The sequence below is a fragment of the Oncorhynchus clarkii genome, chromosome 3, assembly GCF_045791955.1.
Source record: "Oncorhynchus clarkii lewisi isolate Uvic-CL-2024 chromosome 3, UVic_Ocla_1.0, whole genome shotgun sequence".
NCBI lineage: Eukaryota > Metazoa > Chordata > Actinopteri > Salmoniformes > Salmonidae > Oncorhynchus > Oncorhynchus clarkii.
The window spans coordinates 70,471,723-70,484,863 of record NC_092149.1 but is presented as its reverse complement, the minus strand read 5'-3'; the positions used below and the strand labels follow the sequence as shown (position 1 = coordinate 70,484,863).

The 13,141-nt window shown below is 42.7% G+C and overlaps 1 protein-coding gene across 1 annotated transcript in view; it reads left to right on the top strand.

Annotated features, from left to right (window-relative positions):
• Positions 1-13,141, top strand: part of LOC139402988 (exportin 4) — a 49,931-nt gene that overhangs the window by 18,911 nt on the left and 17,879 nt on the right. The window contains 2 exon segments of the mRNA XM_071146792.1: positions 9,869-9,985; positions 10,134-10,287. Coding sequence (XP_071002893.1) covers positions 9,869-9,985; positions 10,134-10,287 — 271 coding nt within the window.

Genomic DNA, 13,141 nt, shown 5'->3' with positions numbered 1-13,141 from the left:
CATTTTTTTTCTTCAATAAATTTGTAAAAATGTCTAAACCTATTTTTGAATCGTCATTATGTGGTGTGAATACTTTCTGAATGCACTGTATGTACAGTACATAGTGACCTCAATTACCTCATACCCCTGCACATCGACTCGGTACTGGTCTGCCTGTATATGGCCATATTATTTTTACTCCCTACATAGCCATGTTATTTTTAATTTACCTGTTATTTCTATTTGTTATTCACTGTGCCAATATTTCTATATTTCGCTGTTGTCTACGAAGCATGTGACAAATAAAATTTGATGGCAAGTGTTTTTTTTTTTTCTCTCCCCAATTTCCTGATTACAATCTTGTCTCATCGCTGCAACTCCCCAATGGGCTCAGGAGAGGCGAAGGTCGAGTAATGTGTCCTCCGAAACATGACTCTCCAAGCCGTGCTTCTTAACACCCGCTCGCTTAACCCGGAAGCCAGCTGCATCAATATGTTGGAGGAAACACTATTCAAGACACGCCCGAAGTCCGCCTCCAGGCGCCCGGCCCGCCACAAGGAGTCACTAGGGTTAGGTCAATCCCTAACCCGCACAATGCTGGCCCAATTGTACTCCGTCCTGTGGGACGGCTGGTTGTGTAACAGCCTGGAATCGAACCCCTGGCTGTAGTGACCCTGAGGGGATGACCTATCACGCTGGCCAGGACTAATTATCAATATATACTTTAGAAGTGTCTCATCTATCTCAAAAGGCAGAACCAGCCCAAGACAGGGCACCTTAATAATAATCACTATATTTACTTTACAAACAGTAATTATCCTAGTTGACTGCACATAGCATGGACACATAGTACTGGCACTCACGCCACGGTGGTTGGAAATGGGTATGGGAGCTGAACACGCAGCGACCCAGATCCCTCTACTGTCGTAGATTACACATACTGAAAAAAATAGGTGTCTCATTTAGTCCTATGGAGTCATTTAGTTATATTATAGAATAAAAAAAAATTATCCTTCATAATGCACCTTACTTAAAATAGGTGGTTGACTAGAAGCGCATTTATATATACGCTACCAGTCAAAAGTTTGGACATGTACTTATTCCAGGGTTTTTCTATATTTGTACTATATGCTACATTGTAGAATAATAGTGAAGACCTCAAAACTATGAAATAACACATGGAATCATATAGTGACCAAAAAAGCGTTAAACAAATATGTTTGAGATTCTTCAAATTAGCCACCCTTTGCCTTGATGACAGCTTTGCACACTCTTGGCATTCTCTCAACCAGCTTCATGAGGTAGTCCCCTGGAATGCATTTCAATTAACAGGGGTGCCTTGTTAATTTGTGGAATTTATATTTTGATTTGTTTAACACTTGTTTGGTTACTACATGATTCCATATGTGTTATTTCATAATTTTGATGTCTTCAATATTATTCTACAATGGAGAAAATAATAAAAAAATAAGGAAAATCCCTTGCATGAGCCGGTGTCCAAACCTTTGACTGGTTGTGTGTGTTTGTATTGCATAGAGACATTAGCCAATGACCAGTAACCTGCATTAAAGGGAATGACCACTACGGAGGCACCGATAAGGCCATTCTCTCATTTGTGCACATCAAAGGGGAGGAGGTGAAAGAGGAACATGAGAGATTTATTGTTTAGTTTAGTTTTTTATGTCTTGTTAATACATGCCCACTAAGAAGCATGAGGTTTGGCCAATACTATTTTTATTGTAGCTGTTTATGTATAGTGCCCTCCACTAATATTGGCACCCTTGGTAAATATGAGCAAAATGGGCTGTGAAAAAAATGTCTTTGCTGTTTATACTCTAGGTCTTTCATTCAAAATATCAACAAAAATCAAACCTTTATTTGAAGTGAAATTATTGAAAGAAATACATGTTAAATAAATATATTTTTCTCCGAAACGTGCCACAATTATTGGCACCCCTAGAAATTCTTATGAGTAAAATCTAACTGAAGTATATTCCCAATATGAGCAAAACAGGCAGTGAATTAAAACAAATATTTATCCTCTTGGTCTTTTCATTCAAAATATTCACAAAAATCAAACCTTTTAATTAAAGTAAAATAGTTGAAAGAAAAAATACATTCTCATCATAAAACAAATATTTTTCTCATGTGTGCCACAGTTATTGGCACCCCTTCATTCAATACTTTGTGCAACCTCCCTTTGCCAAGATAACAGCTATGAGTCTTCTCTTATAATACATAATGAGGTTGGCGAACACATGGCAAGGGATCTGAGACCATTCCTCCATACAAAATCTCTCTAGATCCTTCAGATTCCGAGGTCCACACTTGTGGATTCTCATCTTCAGCTCATCCCACATGTTTTCTATGGGGTTTAGGTCAGGGGACTTTGACGGCCATGGCAAAACCATGATTCTGTAGTCAGTGAACCATTTTTGTGTTGATTTTGAGGTGTGCTTTAGAGCATTGTCCTGCTGGAAGATCCAGTTTAAGCTTCCTAGCAGAGGCAGTCAGGTTTTGATTTAATATCTGCTGGTAGTTGATGGAGCCCATGATGCCACATGTCCTAACAGCCCCACAACATCAAAGATCCACCACCATACTTCACAGTGGGGGATGAGGTACTTTTCTTTATGGCTATCTTTCGGTTTATGCCAAACCCACCTCTGGTGTTTTTTTTCTCTCCAAAAAGCTCTATTTTGGTCTCATCTGATCATAGAACCCAGTCCTATTGAAAGTTCCAGTAACGTTTGGCAAACTGTAGGTGCTTGAGTTTGTCTTTTGATGACAGCAAAGGCTTTTTTATGGCAACCCTCCCACACAACTTGGGGTTATGTAGGTGGCATCTGATCAGAGTTTTGGAGACTTTCTGACCCCAAGACCCAACAAACGTCTGCAATTCTCCAGCTGTGATCCTTGGAGATTTTTTGGCCACTCTAACCATCTTCCTCACGGTGCGTGGGGTCAATATAGACAGACGTCCTCTTTTTGTCACACATCACCACTGTGTTCTTGGGTCTTTCCCATAGTCATCCATGACATCCTGTGTGTCACCTCATACCCCAGTGAAACAGGAAGTCATGGCTTAACACTCAAGTGTTCCTAATCAATCAGGTGACCTTAACTTAAAATATGAATGGGAATATACTTGTTAGATTTTACTCAAGAATTTATATGGGTGCCAATAATTGTGGCACATGTTTCGGAGAAAAATATTTATTTCAGTCATTTTACTTCAAATAAAGGTTTGATTTTCGGTGAATATTTTGAATGAAAGACCTAGAGAATAAACAGCAAATATTTTTTTTTTCACAGCATGTTTTGCTCATATTTACCAAAGGTGCCATATTAGAGGAGGGCACTAAACAATTTATTTTAAAGATCCATCTCAATTTCACGTGTTGTGGGTAATACTTAAGAAATGAATACATTAAATGGATACTTAGGGATTTTGGCAATGCTAGCAGATACCCATAGATTTCCAGTCATTGCGTTAACGCTAGTTAGCATTGGCTCTCTAAAATTCATATGTGACACAGAGACATAAAAGTGGTATCCTCAAGTTCGTCTGACTCTGGGGAAGTAGATAAAGGGCCACATTGGCATCCAAATAAAATATAATAATCCTATTACTCATTTCCACAACTCATTTTCAAGAATTTACTTTTGTATTATAACATTTTATTTTAATTGACCGTGTTTCTGCATGTAAATGCCTATCTAGAATAATTACGGACGACAGCCTACATTTAAGCTTTAAGATCAAACTTCCTTTGACAATAACAAAGACATGGCGATTCAACACAATGTTACTTGGGACCCTGGAACTGTAAGCTAAGAACACTGACTGAACACCTCCCTCTGCAGCTGATTCCTGGACTGGCTGCCCCCAAGTGGCAACAAGAAATCCGCATCGCTGACCCTAAACACGGGGGCCCCTCGGGGTGCGTGCTTAGTCCCCTCCTGTACTCCCACCACCATTTTTAATAAACCTTTATTTAACTTGGCAAGTCAGTTAAGAACAAATTCTTATTTTCAATGACGGCCTAGGAACAGTGGGTTTAACTGCCTGTTCAGGGGCAGAACGACAGATTTGTACCTTGTCAGCTCGGGGATTTGAACTTGCAAACTTCTGGTTACTAGTCCAACGCTCTAACCACTAGGCTACCCTGCCGTCCCGTTAAGTTTTTCAAAGACATGACGGTGGTAGGCCTGATCACAGACGAAGATGAGACCGCCTATAGGGAGCAGGTTAGAGACCTGGCAATGTGGTGCCAGGACAACAACTTCTCCCTCAACATCAGCCAGACAAAGTAGCTGATCATGGACTACAGGAAATGGCGGGCCGAGCATGCCCTCATTCACATCAACGGGGCGGTAGAGGAGAGGGTTGAGAGCTTCAAGGTCCTCTGTGTCCACATCACCAAGGACCTATCATGTTCCAAACATACCAGCACAGTCGTGAAGGGGGCACAACAATGCCTCATCCCCCTCAGGAGGCTGAAAAGATTTGGTATGGGCCCACAGATCCTCAAAAAGTGATACAGCTACATCATTGAGAGCATCTTGACTGGCTGCATCACCGCATGCTATGGTAACTGCTTGGAATCCGACCGGAAGGCATTACAGAAGGTAGTGCATACAGGTCGAGCTCCCTGCTGTCCAGGACCTCTATACCAGGCGACGTCAGTGGAAAGCCCTAAAGATTGTCAGACTCCAGCCATCAAAATCTCAGGCTGTTTTTCTCTACCACACGGCAAGCAGTACCGGAGCGCGAAGTCTGGGGACCAAATGGCTCCTGAACAGCTTCCACACCCAAGCCATAAGACTGCTGAACAGTTAATCAATTGGCAGCCCTGACTATTTGCATTGACACACTTTTTATTTGCAATGGCTCTATGCACACTCACTGGACTCTACCTACAGTTGAAGTCGGAAGTTTACATACATCTTAGCCAAATACATTTTAAACTCAGTTTTCACTATTCCTGACATTTAATCCTAGTAAAAATTCCCTGTCTTAGGTCAGTTAGGATCACCACTTTATTTTAAGAATGTGAAATGTCAGAATAATAGTGGAGAGTGATTTATTTCAGCTTTAATTTTTTTCATCACATTCCCAGTGGGTAAGAAGTTTACATAAACACTCAATGAGTATTTGGTAGCTTTGCCTTTAAATTGTTTAACTAGGGTCAAATGTTTCTGGTAGCCTTCCACAAGCTTCCCACAATAAGTTGGGTGAATGTTGGCCCATTCCTCCTGACAGAGCTGGTGTAACTGAGTCAGGTTTGTAGGCCTCCTTGCTCGCACACACTTTTTCAGTTCTGCCCACAATTAGTTTCTATAGGATTGAGGTCAGGGCTTTGTGATGGCCACTCCAATAGCTTGACTTTGTTGTCCTTAGGCCATTTTGCCACAACTTTGGAAGTATGCTTGGGGTCATTGTCCATTTGGAAGACCCATTTGCGTCCAAGCTTTAACTTCTTGACTGATGTCTTGAGATGTTGCTTCAATATATCCATATAATTTTCCTCCTCATGATGCCATCTATTTTGTGAAGTGCACCAGTCCCTCCTGCAGCAAAGCACCCCCACCACATGATGCTGCCACCCCCATGCTTCACGGTTGGGATGGTGTTCTTCGGCTTGCAAGCATCCCCCCCCTTTTTCCTCCAAACATAACGATGGTCATTATGGCCAAAGAGTTCTATTTTTGTTTCATCAGACCAAAGGACATTTCTCCAAAAAGTACGATCTTTGTCCCCATGTGCAGTTGCAAACCGTAGTCTGGCTTTTTTTATGGCGGTTTTGGAGCAGTGGCTTCTTCCTTGCTGAGCGGCCTTTCAGGTTTTGTCGATATAGGACTCGATTTACTGTGGATATAGATACTTTTGTACCGGTTTCCTCCAGCATCTTCACAATGTCCTTTACTGTTGTTCTGGGATTGATTTGCACTTTTCACACCAAAGAACGCGTCTCATTTCTGAGCGGTATGACAGCTGCGTGGTCCCATGATGTTTATATTTGCGTACTATTGTTTGTACAGATGAACGTGGTACCTTCATGCATTTGGAAATTGTTCCCAAGGATGAACCAGACTTCTGGAGGTCTACAATTGTTTTTCGATTTTCCCATGATGTCAAGCAAAGAGGCACTGAGTTTAAAGGTAGGCCTTGAAATACATCCACAGATACACCTCCAATTGACTCAAATGATGTCAATTAGCCTATCAGAAGCTTCTAAAGCAATGACATCATTTTCTGGAATTTCCCAAGCTGTTTAAAGGCACAGTCAATTTAGTGTATGTTAACTTCTGACCCACTAGAATTGATACAGTGAATTATAAGTGAAATAATCTGTCTGTAAAATATTACTTGTGTCATGCACAAAGTAGATGTCCTAACCGACTTGCCAAAACAATATGTTTAACAAGAAATTTGTGGAGTGGTTTAATGACTCCCATCTAAGTGTATGTAAACTTCCGACTTCAAATGTACATTCTCACACACTACACTGACACTCTAACGCACAGACAACATTCACACACACACACACACACACACACACACACACACACACACACACACACACACACACACACACACACACACACACACACACACACATTCTTCACATACGCTGCTACTACGCTGTTTATTTTCTATCCTGATTGCCTAGTCACTTTTACTTCTACCTACATGTACCTCAACTACATTGTCACCCTGCACATTGACTCGGTACCGGTACTCCTTGTAAATAGTCTCGTTATTGTTTTTTGGTTGATATTTTTCTTAATTTTGTAATTCTGCATTGCGAAAGGGCTCGCAAGTAAGAATTTCAGTGAATTCTACACCGAGTTTACCTCGTCTCTGTGTATTGAGATATATGTTTTGGAAATAAATAAAATAGATAAATGTAGATAATAAAGTAATAATCAAGATAATAAAGTATGCACAACTGTTGTCTGGGAAGCTCTTAAAGCATATTTGAAAGGATGTATTATGTCTTACTCTTCATATAAGTAAACATGTGAAATACTAGAACAGAAAATCAACGCCTTAGATAGAAAACACAGCTTAGACATGTTGACACCCATCAACAGTTGAACACTTGAAGCTTGAATATAATTTAATCAACACCTGCTCTGCAGAGACTGCTGCCCTGAAATCCAAACAATATGTTGAGCAAGGTGAATGTGCAGGGAAAAAGCTTGGTCACAGATATGTGAACATTTTCATATTTGATCCTACGACCTTAGAAATAAATGATTGCAACTAAAGATAATCCATAGTATTTACTACATTCCTGTCAGAATGCATGTAATGCACCCAGACATGTCATATCTCTGTTGGAGATCTAAAAAAACAAAAAGGAACCCTATTACATATGCTGTGGACCTGTGACAAACTGACGCCATTTTGGGTTAATGTCTGTGCTATCACATCATTGTGTTTAGGAATGTATATCCATCCATCTCCACGACTATGTCTGTTGGGAAAGGTAAATATTGGTGACCAATATCGAATAAACTTTTGTAACCTCGGTCTAATTGCTGCCCCCAAAAATTATAGCTACAGTGCATTCAGAAAGTATTCAGACCCCTTCCCTTTTTCCACATTTTGTTTCATTACAGCCTTATTCTAAAATGTATGAAGTGTTTAATTTAATCCATATGCACAATACCCCATAATGACAAAGCAAAAACAGGTTTAGACATTTTGGCAAATGTTTAAAAAAAAAAGAGATAGCTTATTTACTTAAGTATTCAGACCCTTTTGCTATGAGATTTGAATTGAGCTCCGGTGCATCCTGTTTCCATCGATAATCCTTCAGATGTTTCTACAACTTGATTGGAGTACACCTGTGGTAAATTCAATTGATTGGACCTTATTTGGAAAGGCACACACCTGTCTCAATAAGGTCCCACAGTTGACAGTGCATGTCAGAGCAAAAACCAAGCCATGAGGTCGAAGTAATTGTCTGTAGAGCTCCGAGACAGGATTGTGTCGAGGCACAGATCTGAGGAAGGGTACCAAAAAATGTCTGCAGCATTGAAAGTCCCCAAGAACACAGTGGACCCCAAGACTTTTCCTAGAGCTGGCAGCATGGCCGAACTGAGCAATCGGGGGAAAAGCGCCTTGGTCAGAGAGGTGACCAAGAACCCGATGGTCACTCAGACACAGCTCCAGAGTTCCTCTGTGGAGATGGGAAAACCATTCCAGATGGACAATCATCTCTGCAGCACTCCACCAATCAGGCCTTTATGGTAGAGTGGCGAGACGGAAGCCACTCCTCAGTAAAAGGCACATGACAGCCTGCTTGGAGTTTGCCAAAAGGCACATAAAGGACTCTCAGACGATGAGAAGCTAGATTCTTTGGTCTGATGAAACCAAGATTGAACTCTTTGGCCTGAATGCCTAGCATCACGTCTTGAGGAAACCTGGCATCATCCCTTCGGGGGAAGCATGGTGGTGGCAGCATCATGCTTTGTGGATGTTTTTCAGCGGCAGGGACTGGGAGACTAGTAAGGATCGAGGGAAAGATGAATTGAGCAAAGTGCAGAGATCCTTAATGAAAACCTGCTTCAGAGCACTCAGGACCTCAGACTGGGGCAAATGTTCACCTTCCAACAGGACAATGACCCTAAGCACACAGCCAAGACAATGCAGGAGTGGCTTTGGGAGAAGTCTCTGAATGACCTTGAGTGGCCCAGCCAGAGCCCGGACTTGAGCCCGATGGAACATCTCTGGAGAGACCTGAAAATAGCCAACCTGACAGAACTTGAGAGGATCTGCAGAGCAGAATGGGAGAAACTCCCAAAATACAGGTGTGCCAAGCGTGTAACAATATGTTAAAAAAGTCAAGGAGTCTGAATACTTTCTGTGTGTGTGTGTGGTGAACAAGTCCACTCCCTCAAATCCAATAGTGATAGTAGATTTTCACTGTGCTTCTGGCTTTAAAGAGCAACTGCCCCTAAAATCCATAGACCATTTTCTAAATGAGAATATGAGTCAAACATTTATTCTGTCAAAATTGACTTCAAAGTGTAAATAGGATCATTTTGATCATAAAGTCAGTCTTGTCCAAAACAAAGTTTTGTGAGACTGCATCAAAATGTAAATGAAGGTTGGGTTAGTTTCAATCCTGTCCACATGCTGGCAGCACTTAAGTAATCATGAATTTGGAGTGCAGCTAGTGCAACCCAATCGTAATACCCATGGTCAATTCGGATGGGCTTTGGATATCCCTATGGGGCTAGGTTGGGGACCATAAGTAAATTACATAATGTACATGACAATATGTTAAAATTCTAATAGCTCCAAATTTCAATGACTTAAAATCCTCAAACCAACTATAAATTGTAGAAATTCATATACAAATATTGAAAGCATTTAATGAGAACTAAAAGGTGTGCAACAAGGAAAGTGTCATTTTACATTTGTATTTATTGACAGTCCCTAACCAGCCCCGGAGATATGCTATCCAAAGTAAAAATCAACTTTGCCACGGTTGCAGAAGCTTATTGGCAAAATAATTTGGCAAACTTTTCCCATCTGTGCGCACACTAGACAGCCACATAAAAAACGAGGCCAAATCAGGAAGTGTGGTTGCCCTTTAAAGATCCATGCTGTTTCCCACTTTTCCTTTGTGATTTCTGGTCTCACCAACCTGATGAGAGCTCTACTACTGGGAGAGTTCATCTGTCTCCACTAGATGGCAGTCTGTGTCTTCAGGAGGCCAGGTAGGGTTTCAGGAGGCCAGGGAGGGGTTCAAAGCCTGGCTCTCTTTTAGATCAGGCCTCTGTAGTAAGCTGGCTGCTATTCTGTCAGCTACCCTCATTGTGAAATACGGTGTGTGTGACCTGTGTGTGTATGTTTGTGCACCTGCAGCAGACGCTGGCCTGCTCCATCCTGACGGCCCTCATCAGTGAGTTCTCCAGCTCCAGTAAGACCAGTAACATCGGCCTCAACATGGAGTTCCATGGCAGCTGCAAACGCATTTTTCAGGTCAGGCCTCTTCTCTTCCTCCTGCTCCTTCTCCTCTATCCTCTGTTCCTTTCTAAGTGAACTCTATGTTATCTCTGACTTGGTAGGAGTGTGTTTGTTTGCTTGCAATGACAGTTTTGTGTATTTTTGTCCTAATGTGTGTGTTCAGGAGGATGACCTTCATCAGATCTTCATGTTGACCATGGAGGTGCTGCAGGAGTTCAGTCGCAGAGAGAACCTTAACGCTCAGATGTCCTCAGTGTTCCAGAGATACCTGGCCCTGGCCAATCAGGTCCTCAGCTGGAACTTCTTGCCGCCCAATCATATCCTTTATCTAGTCTGCAGTGTTTCCCATTGGTGGGTTAGGACCTGTGTTAACCCAGAACGGAAGTCTTACATAATTGGTCAGTTACTCAATTAAGTTCTGGGTCCATATGAGTTAAGAGAAGAGATCCTAGAACAAGGAACGAAAACGGCACTAGGAGCGGAATCGTCTCTTTGCAAGTTTGGGGCCGAATGTCCCACCGGAGGGTAGTAGTTTGGACAGAAATGTTGGTTTTGTTTGTTTTTGTCATAGGAACATTCGGGGGTCTTGGGTTCAGTGCAAAAGGTTTGGGGTGTGATATATGGTCGTACCATTGTTTTCATTTGTTGCTCTCATATTTGGCTGTGTTTGTGTTGGTGTGTTCTAAGTCTTGTGTGTGTGTGCGTGCATGTGGGCGCATATGTGTGTCATTGGCGCGTTAATCCTACTCAGACTGGCAGCCTCTCTCCCGCCTCTCTCAGTATTTAAATGGATCTGAGGTGGCGTCGCTGCCAACCAGGGTTATGTATCACTTTCAAAGAGGCCTTGTGTGTCTGTGTCTGCCCATACCAGATAGCAGCCCAATAACCAGGCCTCTTTAAGGGGGGGCAGGCAAGGGGGTCAAGGGCCGCCAGCCTCTTTAAACCCCACTGCTTGTTGAGTGTCCGTCTGAAATACCAGACACCCTCGTGTGTCTCTTTGTGTGTGTGTGTGTGTGTTTCAAGTGGCAGTTAGTCAGTGTGGGTGCTGTCTGAATGATTGTTGGAACAGAGAACAGATTTATGAAGACTCCTGGGAAGGTAAAGTGGTGTGGCTTTCTGTCCACGTGAATCAGACATGTCTCTGTGTTTTGAATGTGAGTGTGCGTGTGTGTCAAGGGGCTGCTCCTTAATTGCATGCTTGACAGCCGTAGCCTGGCTCGATCCTTCACAAACTAACCCGCGGCATGTGTGGCATCTGTCCGCGCCGCACTCCCCCTCTGGGCCATGGCGTGTGTCACCTCAGAGCCGCGCTCCCTGTGTGTTAGTACGACAGCGCGTCTCCACACTGACATTAACCCTGAGGTCGGGTTGGGGTCTTGCTCAGGCTTCAGGCCTGCCCCTCGCCTTGACCCACTGGAGACCTTGACACACATACACCCAAAAACAGTGAGTTATGCTGTCTTGGGGGCGGATGTCCTAACTCGGGCAGGAGAGGGGGGAATTATGGAGAGCAGGGTCGAGGGAGGGGGTGTGGGGCATTCCTCCAGTGTTATTTCACATGACAGGGCTGCAAGCGAGACTTAGTGGAGGATGTATCACTTAAACCCCCCCCAACTCCTTAACATAGCTTTGTACTCTTAACACGTCCACTGCCAATGTACTGTATCTACAATCTGGACAGAAAATACCTAGATGAGTTCAATATAGACTTAGAGGAGTATTTCTGTAGGGAAAAACTCATTCTGATTTTCTCTTGGCTGCGCCCATGCTCAGTCATGTGAAATCCATAGATTAGGGCCTTATGAATTTTTAAATGTACTGATTTCCTTAGTTAATAACTCTCAGCAAAATCTTTGAAATTGTTGCATGTTTTATTTATATTTTTGTTCAGTATAGAATTATATAACAAAGTCAAAAACATTTAGCTGTTAGCGACTCAAGTTGCTGTATTTTCTTTAGGTTAAAAACAACTAAGTCGTTTTGTGGTTGGAATTGAGGTATGCATTTAGTTTGAGAAATTTGACATGAGCTAGCAACTTTTGACAGATTGGTTTCGTCTGGACAAACTGTTGCTAGTAACCAAATGAATACCAATGTGTTCTGTAGAGGACAAAAAGTGATAGTTCCAGTATTTGCATAACCTTTTTATTTCTTTTTATCCCTTTTTTTCTCCCCAATTTCGTGGTATCCAATTGTTTTTTAGTAGCTACTATCTTGTCTCATCGCTACAACTCCAGTACGGGCTTGGGAGAGACGAAGGTTGAAAGTCAATTTGCATAACCTTTTGATTTGATTATAGCTTGAAGGGTTATTGAATCTGGATCAAAAACCTTGATCAAAAACCTCTTCTACTGAAGCTGATTAATGAATGTTCATATTTGAAGATTGATGGCCAGGCTGTTTAGCGTGACATGGAGTGGTAAGAAGTTGCATGATAGCTAAACATACTGGTAACCAGATGAAAATCTGCTTCAGTATATACCCCAAAATCTTTGTTTTGAATTTGGTACATGCATGGTTGTCAGTAAGGTAAGTCTCTCACACATATGAACTCCAGTGGTTGGTCCCCGGAGTTAATACCCAGTCTCCAACACTTCCCAAGAGGCTTTTCACACTCTTTTTCTCTCCCTCTACCTCTCTCTCTTCAGGTTCACTCAGAGTTCTGGTGGACCAGGGCTTTTTATAGAAGGTCATAAAGCCAAGGCTGCTGGAGGGAGTGCGGAGAGGGACACACACACACACACTCAAGCACAAAGCTGGCACCTGTCTCGTGTGTGTGTGTCTGTGTGTGTGTGTGGGGCTGTGTGTGTGTGTGTGTGGGGCTGTGGGTCCAGCCCAGTGGAATGCTTGGCCTGTGATGGGGACTGGCTTTGATCTGGCATTCCTGTGGGAGTTTCTTCACTGGGCCTCAGCATAGAGCGAGGGAGAGAAAAAGACACAGTGAAGGAAAGAGAGAGCCTTGAGTGTGAGAGAGAGGGCAACAGAGTCAGGGAGGAGAGTGGCAGACTTGATGAGAGAGAGCTAGTGGGTGAGTAACCACAAGTTTCCACGCCACTCAGACCGCAGAGAGGGAGAGCATCGCAGGCAGAGCGAGAGGGAGACAGACCAGATTCCACTGTGACTGACAGACAGGGCTCTAGTGACAGGGGCTTTTGTGTGTGTGTGTGAGCC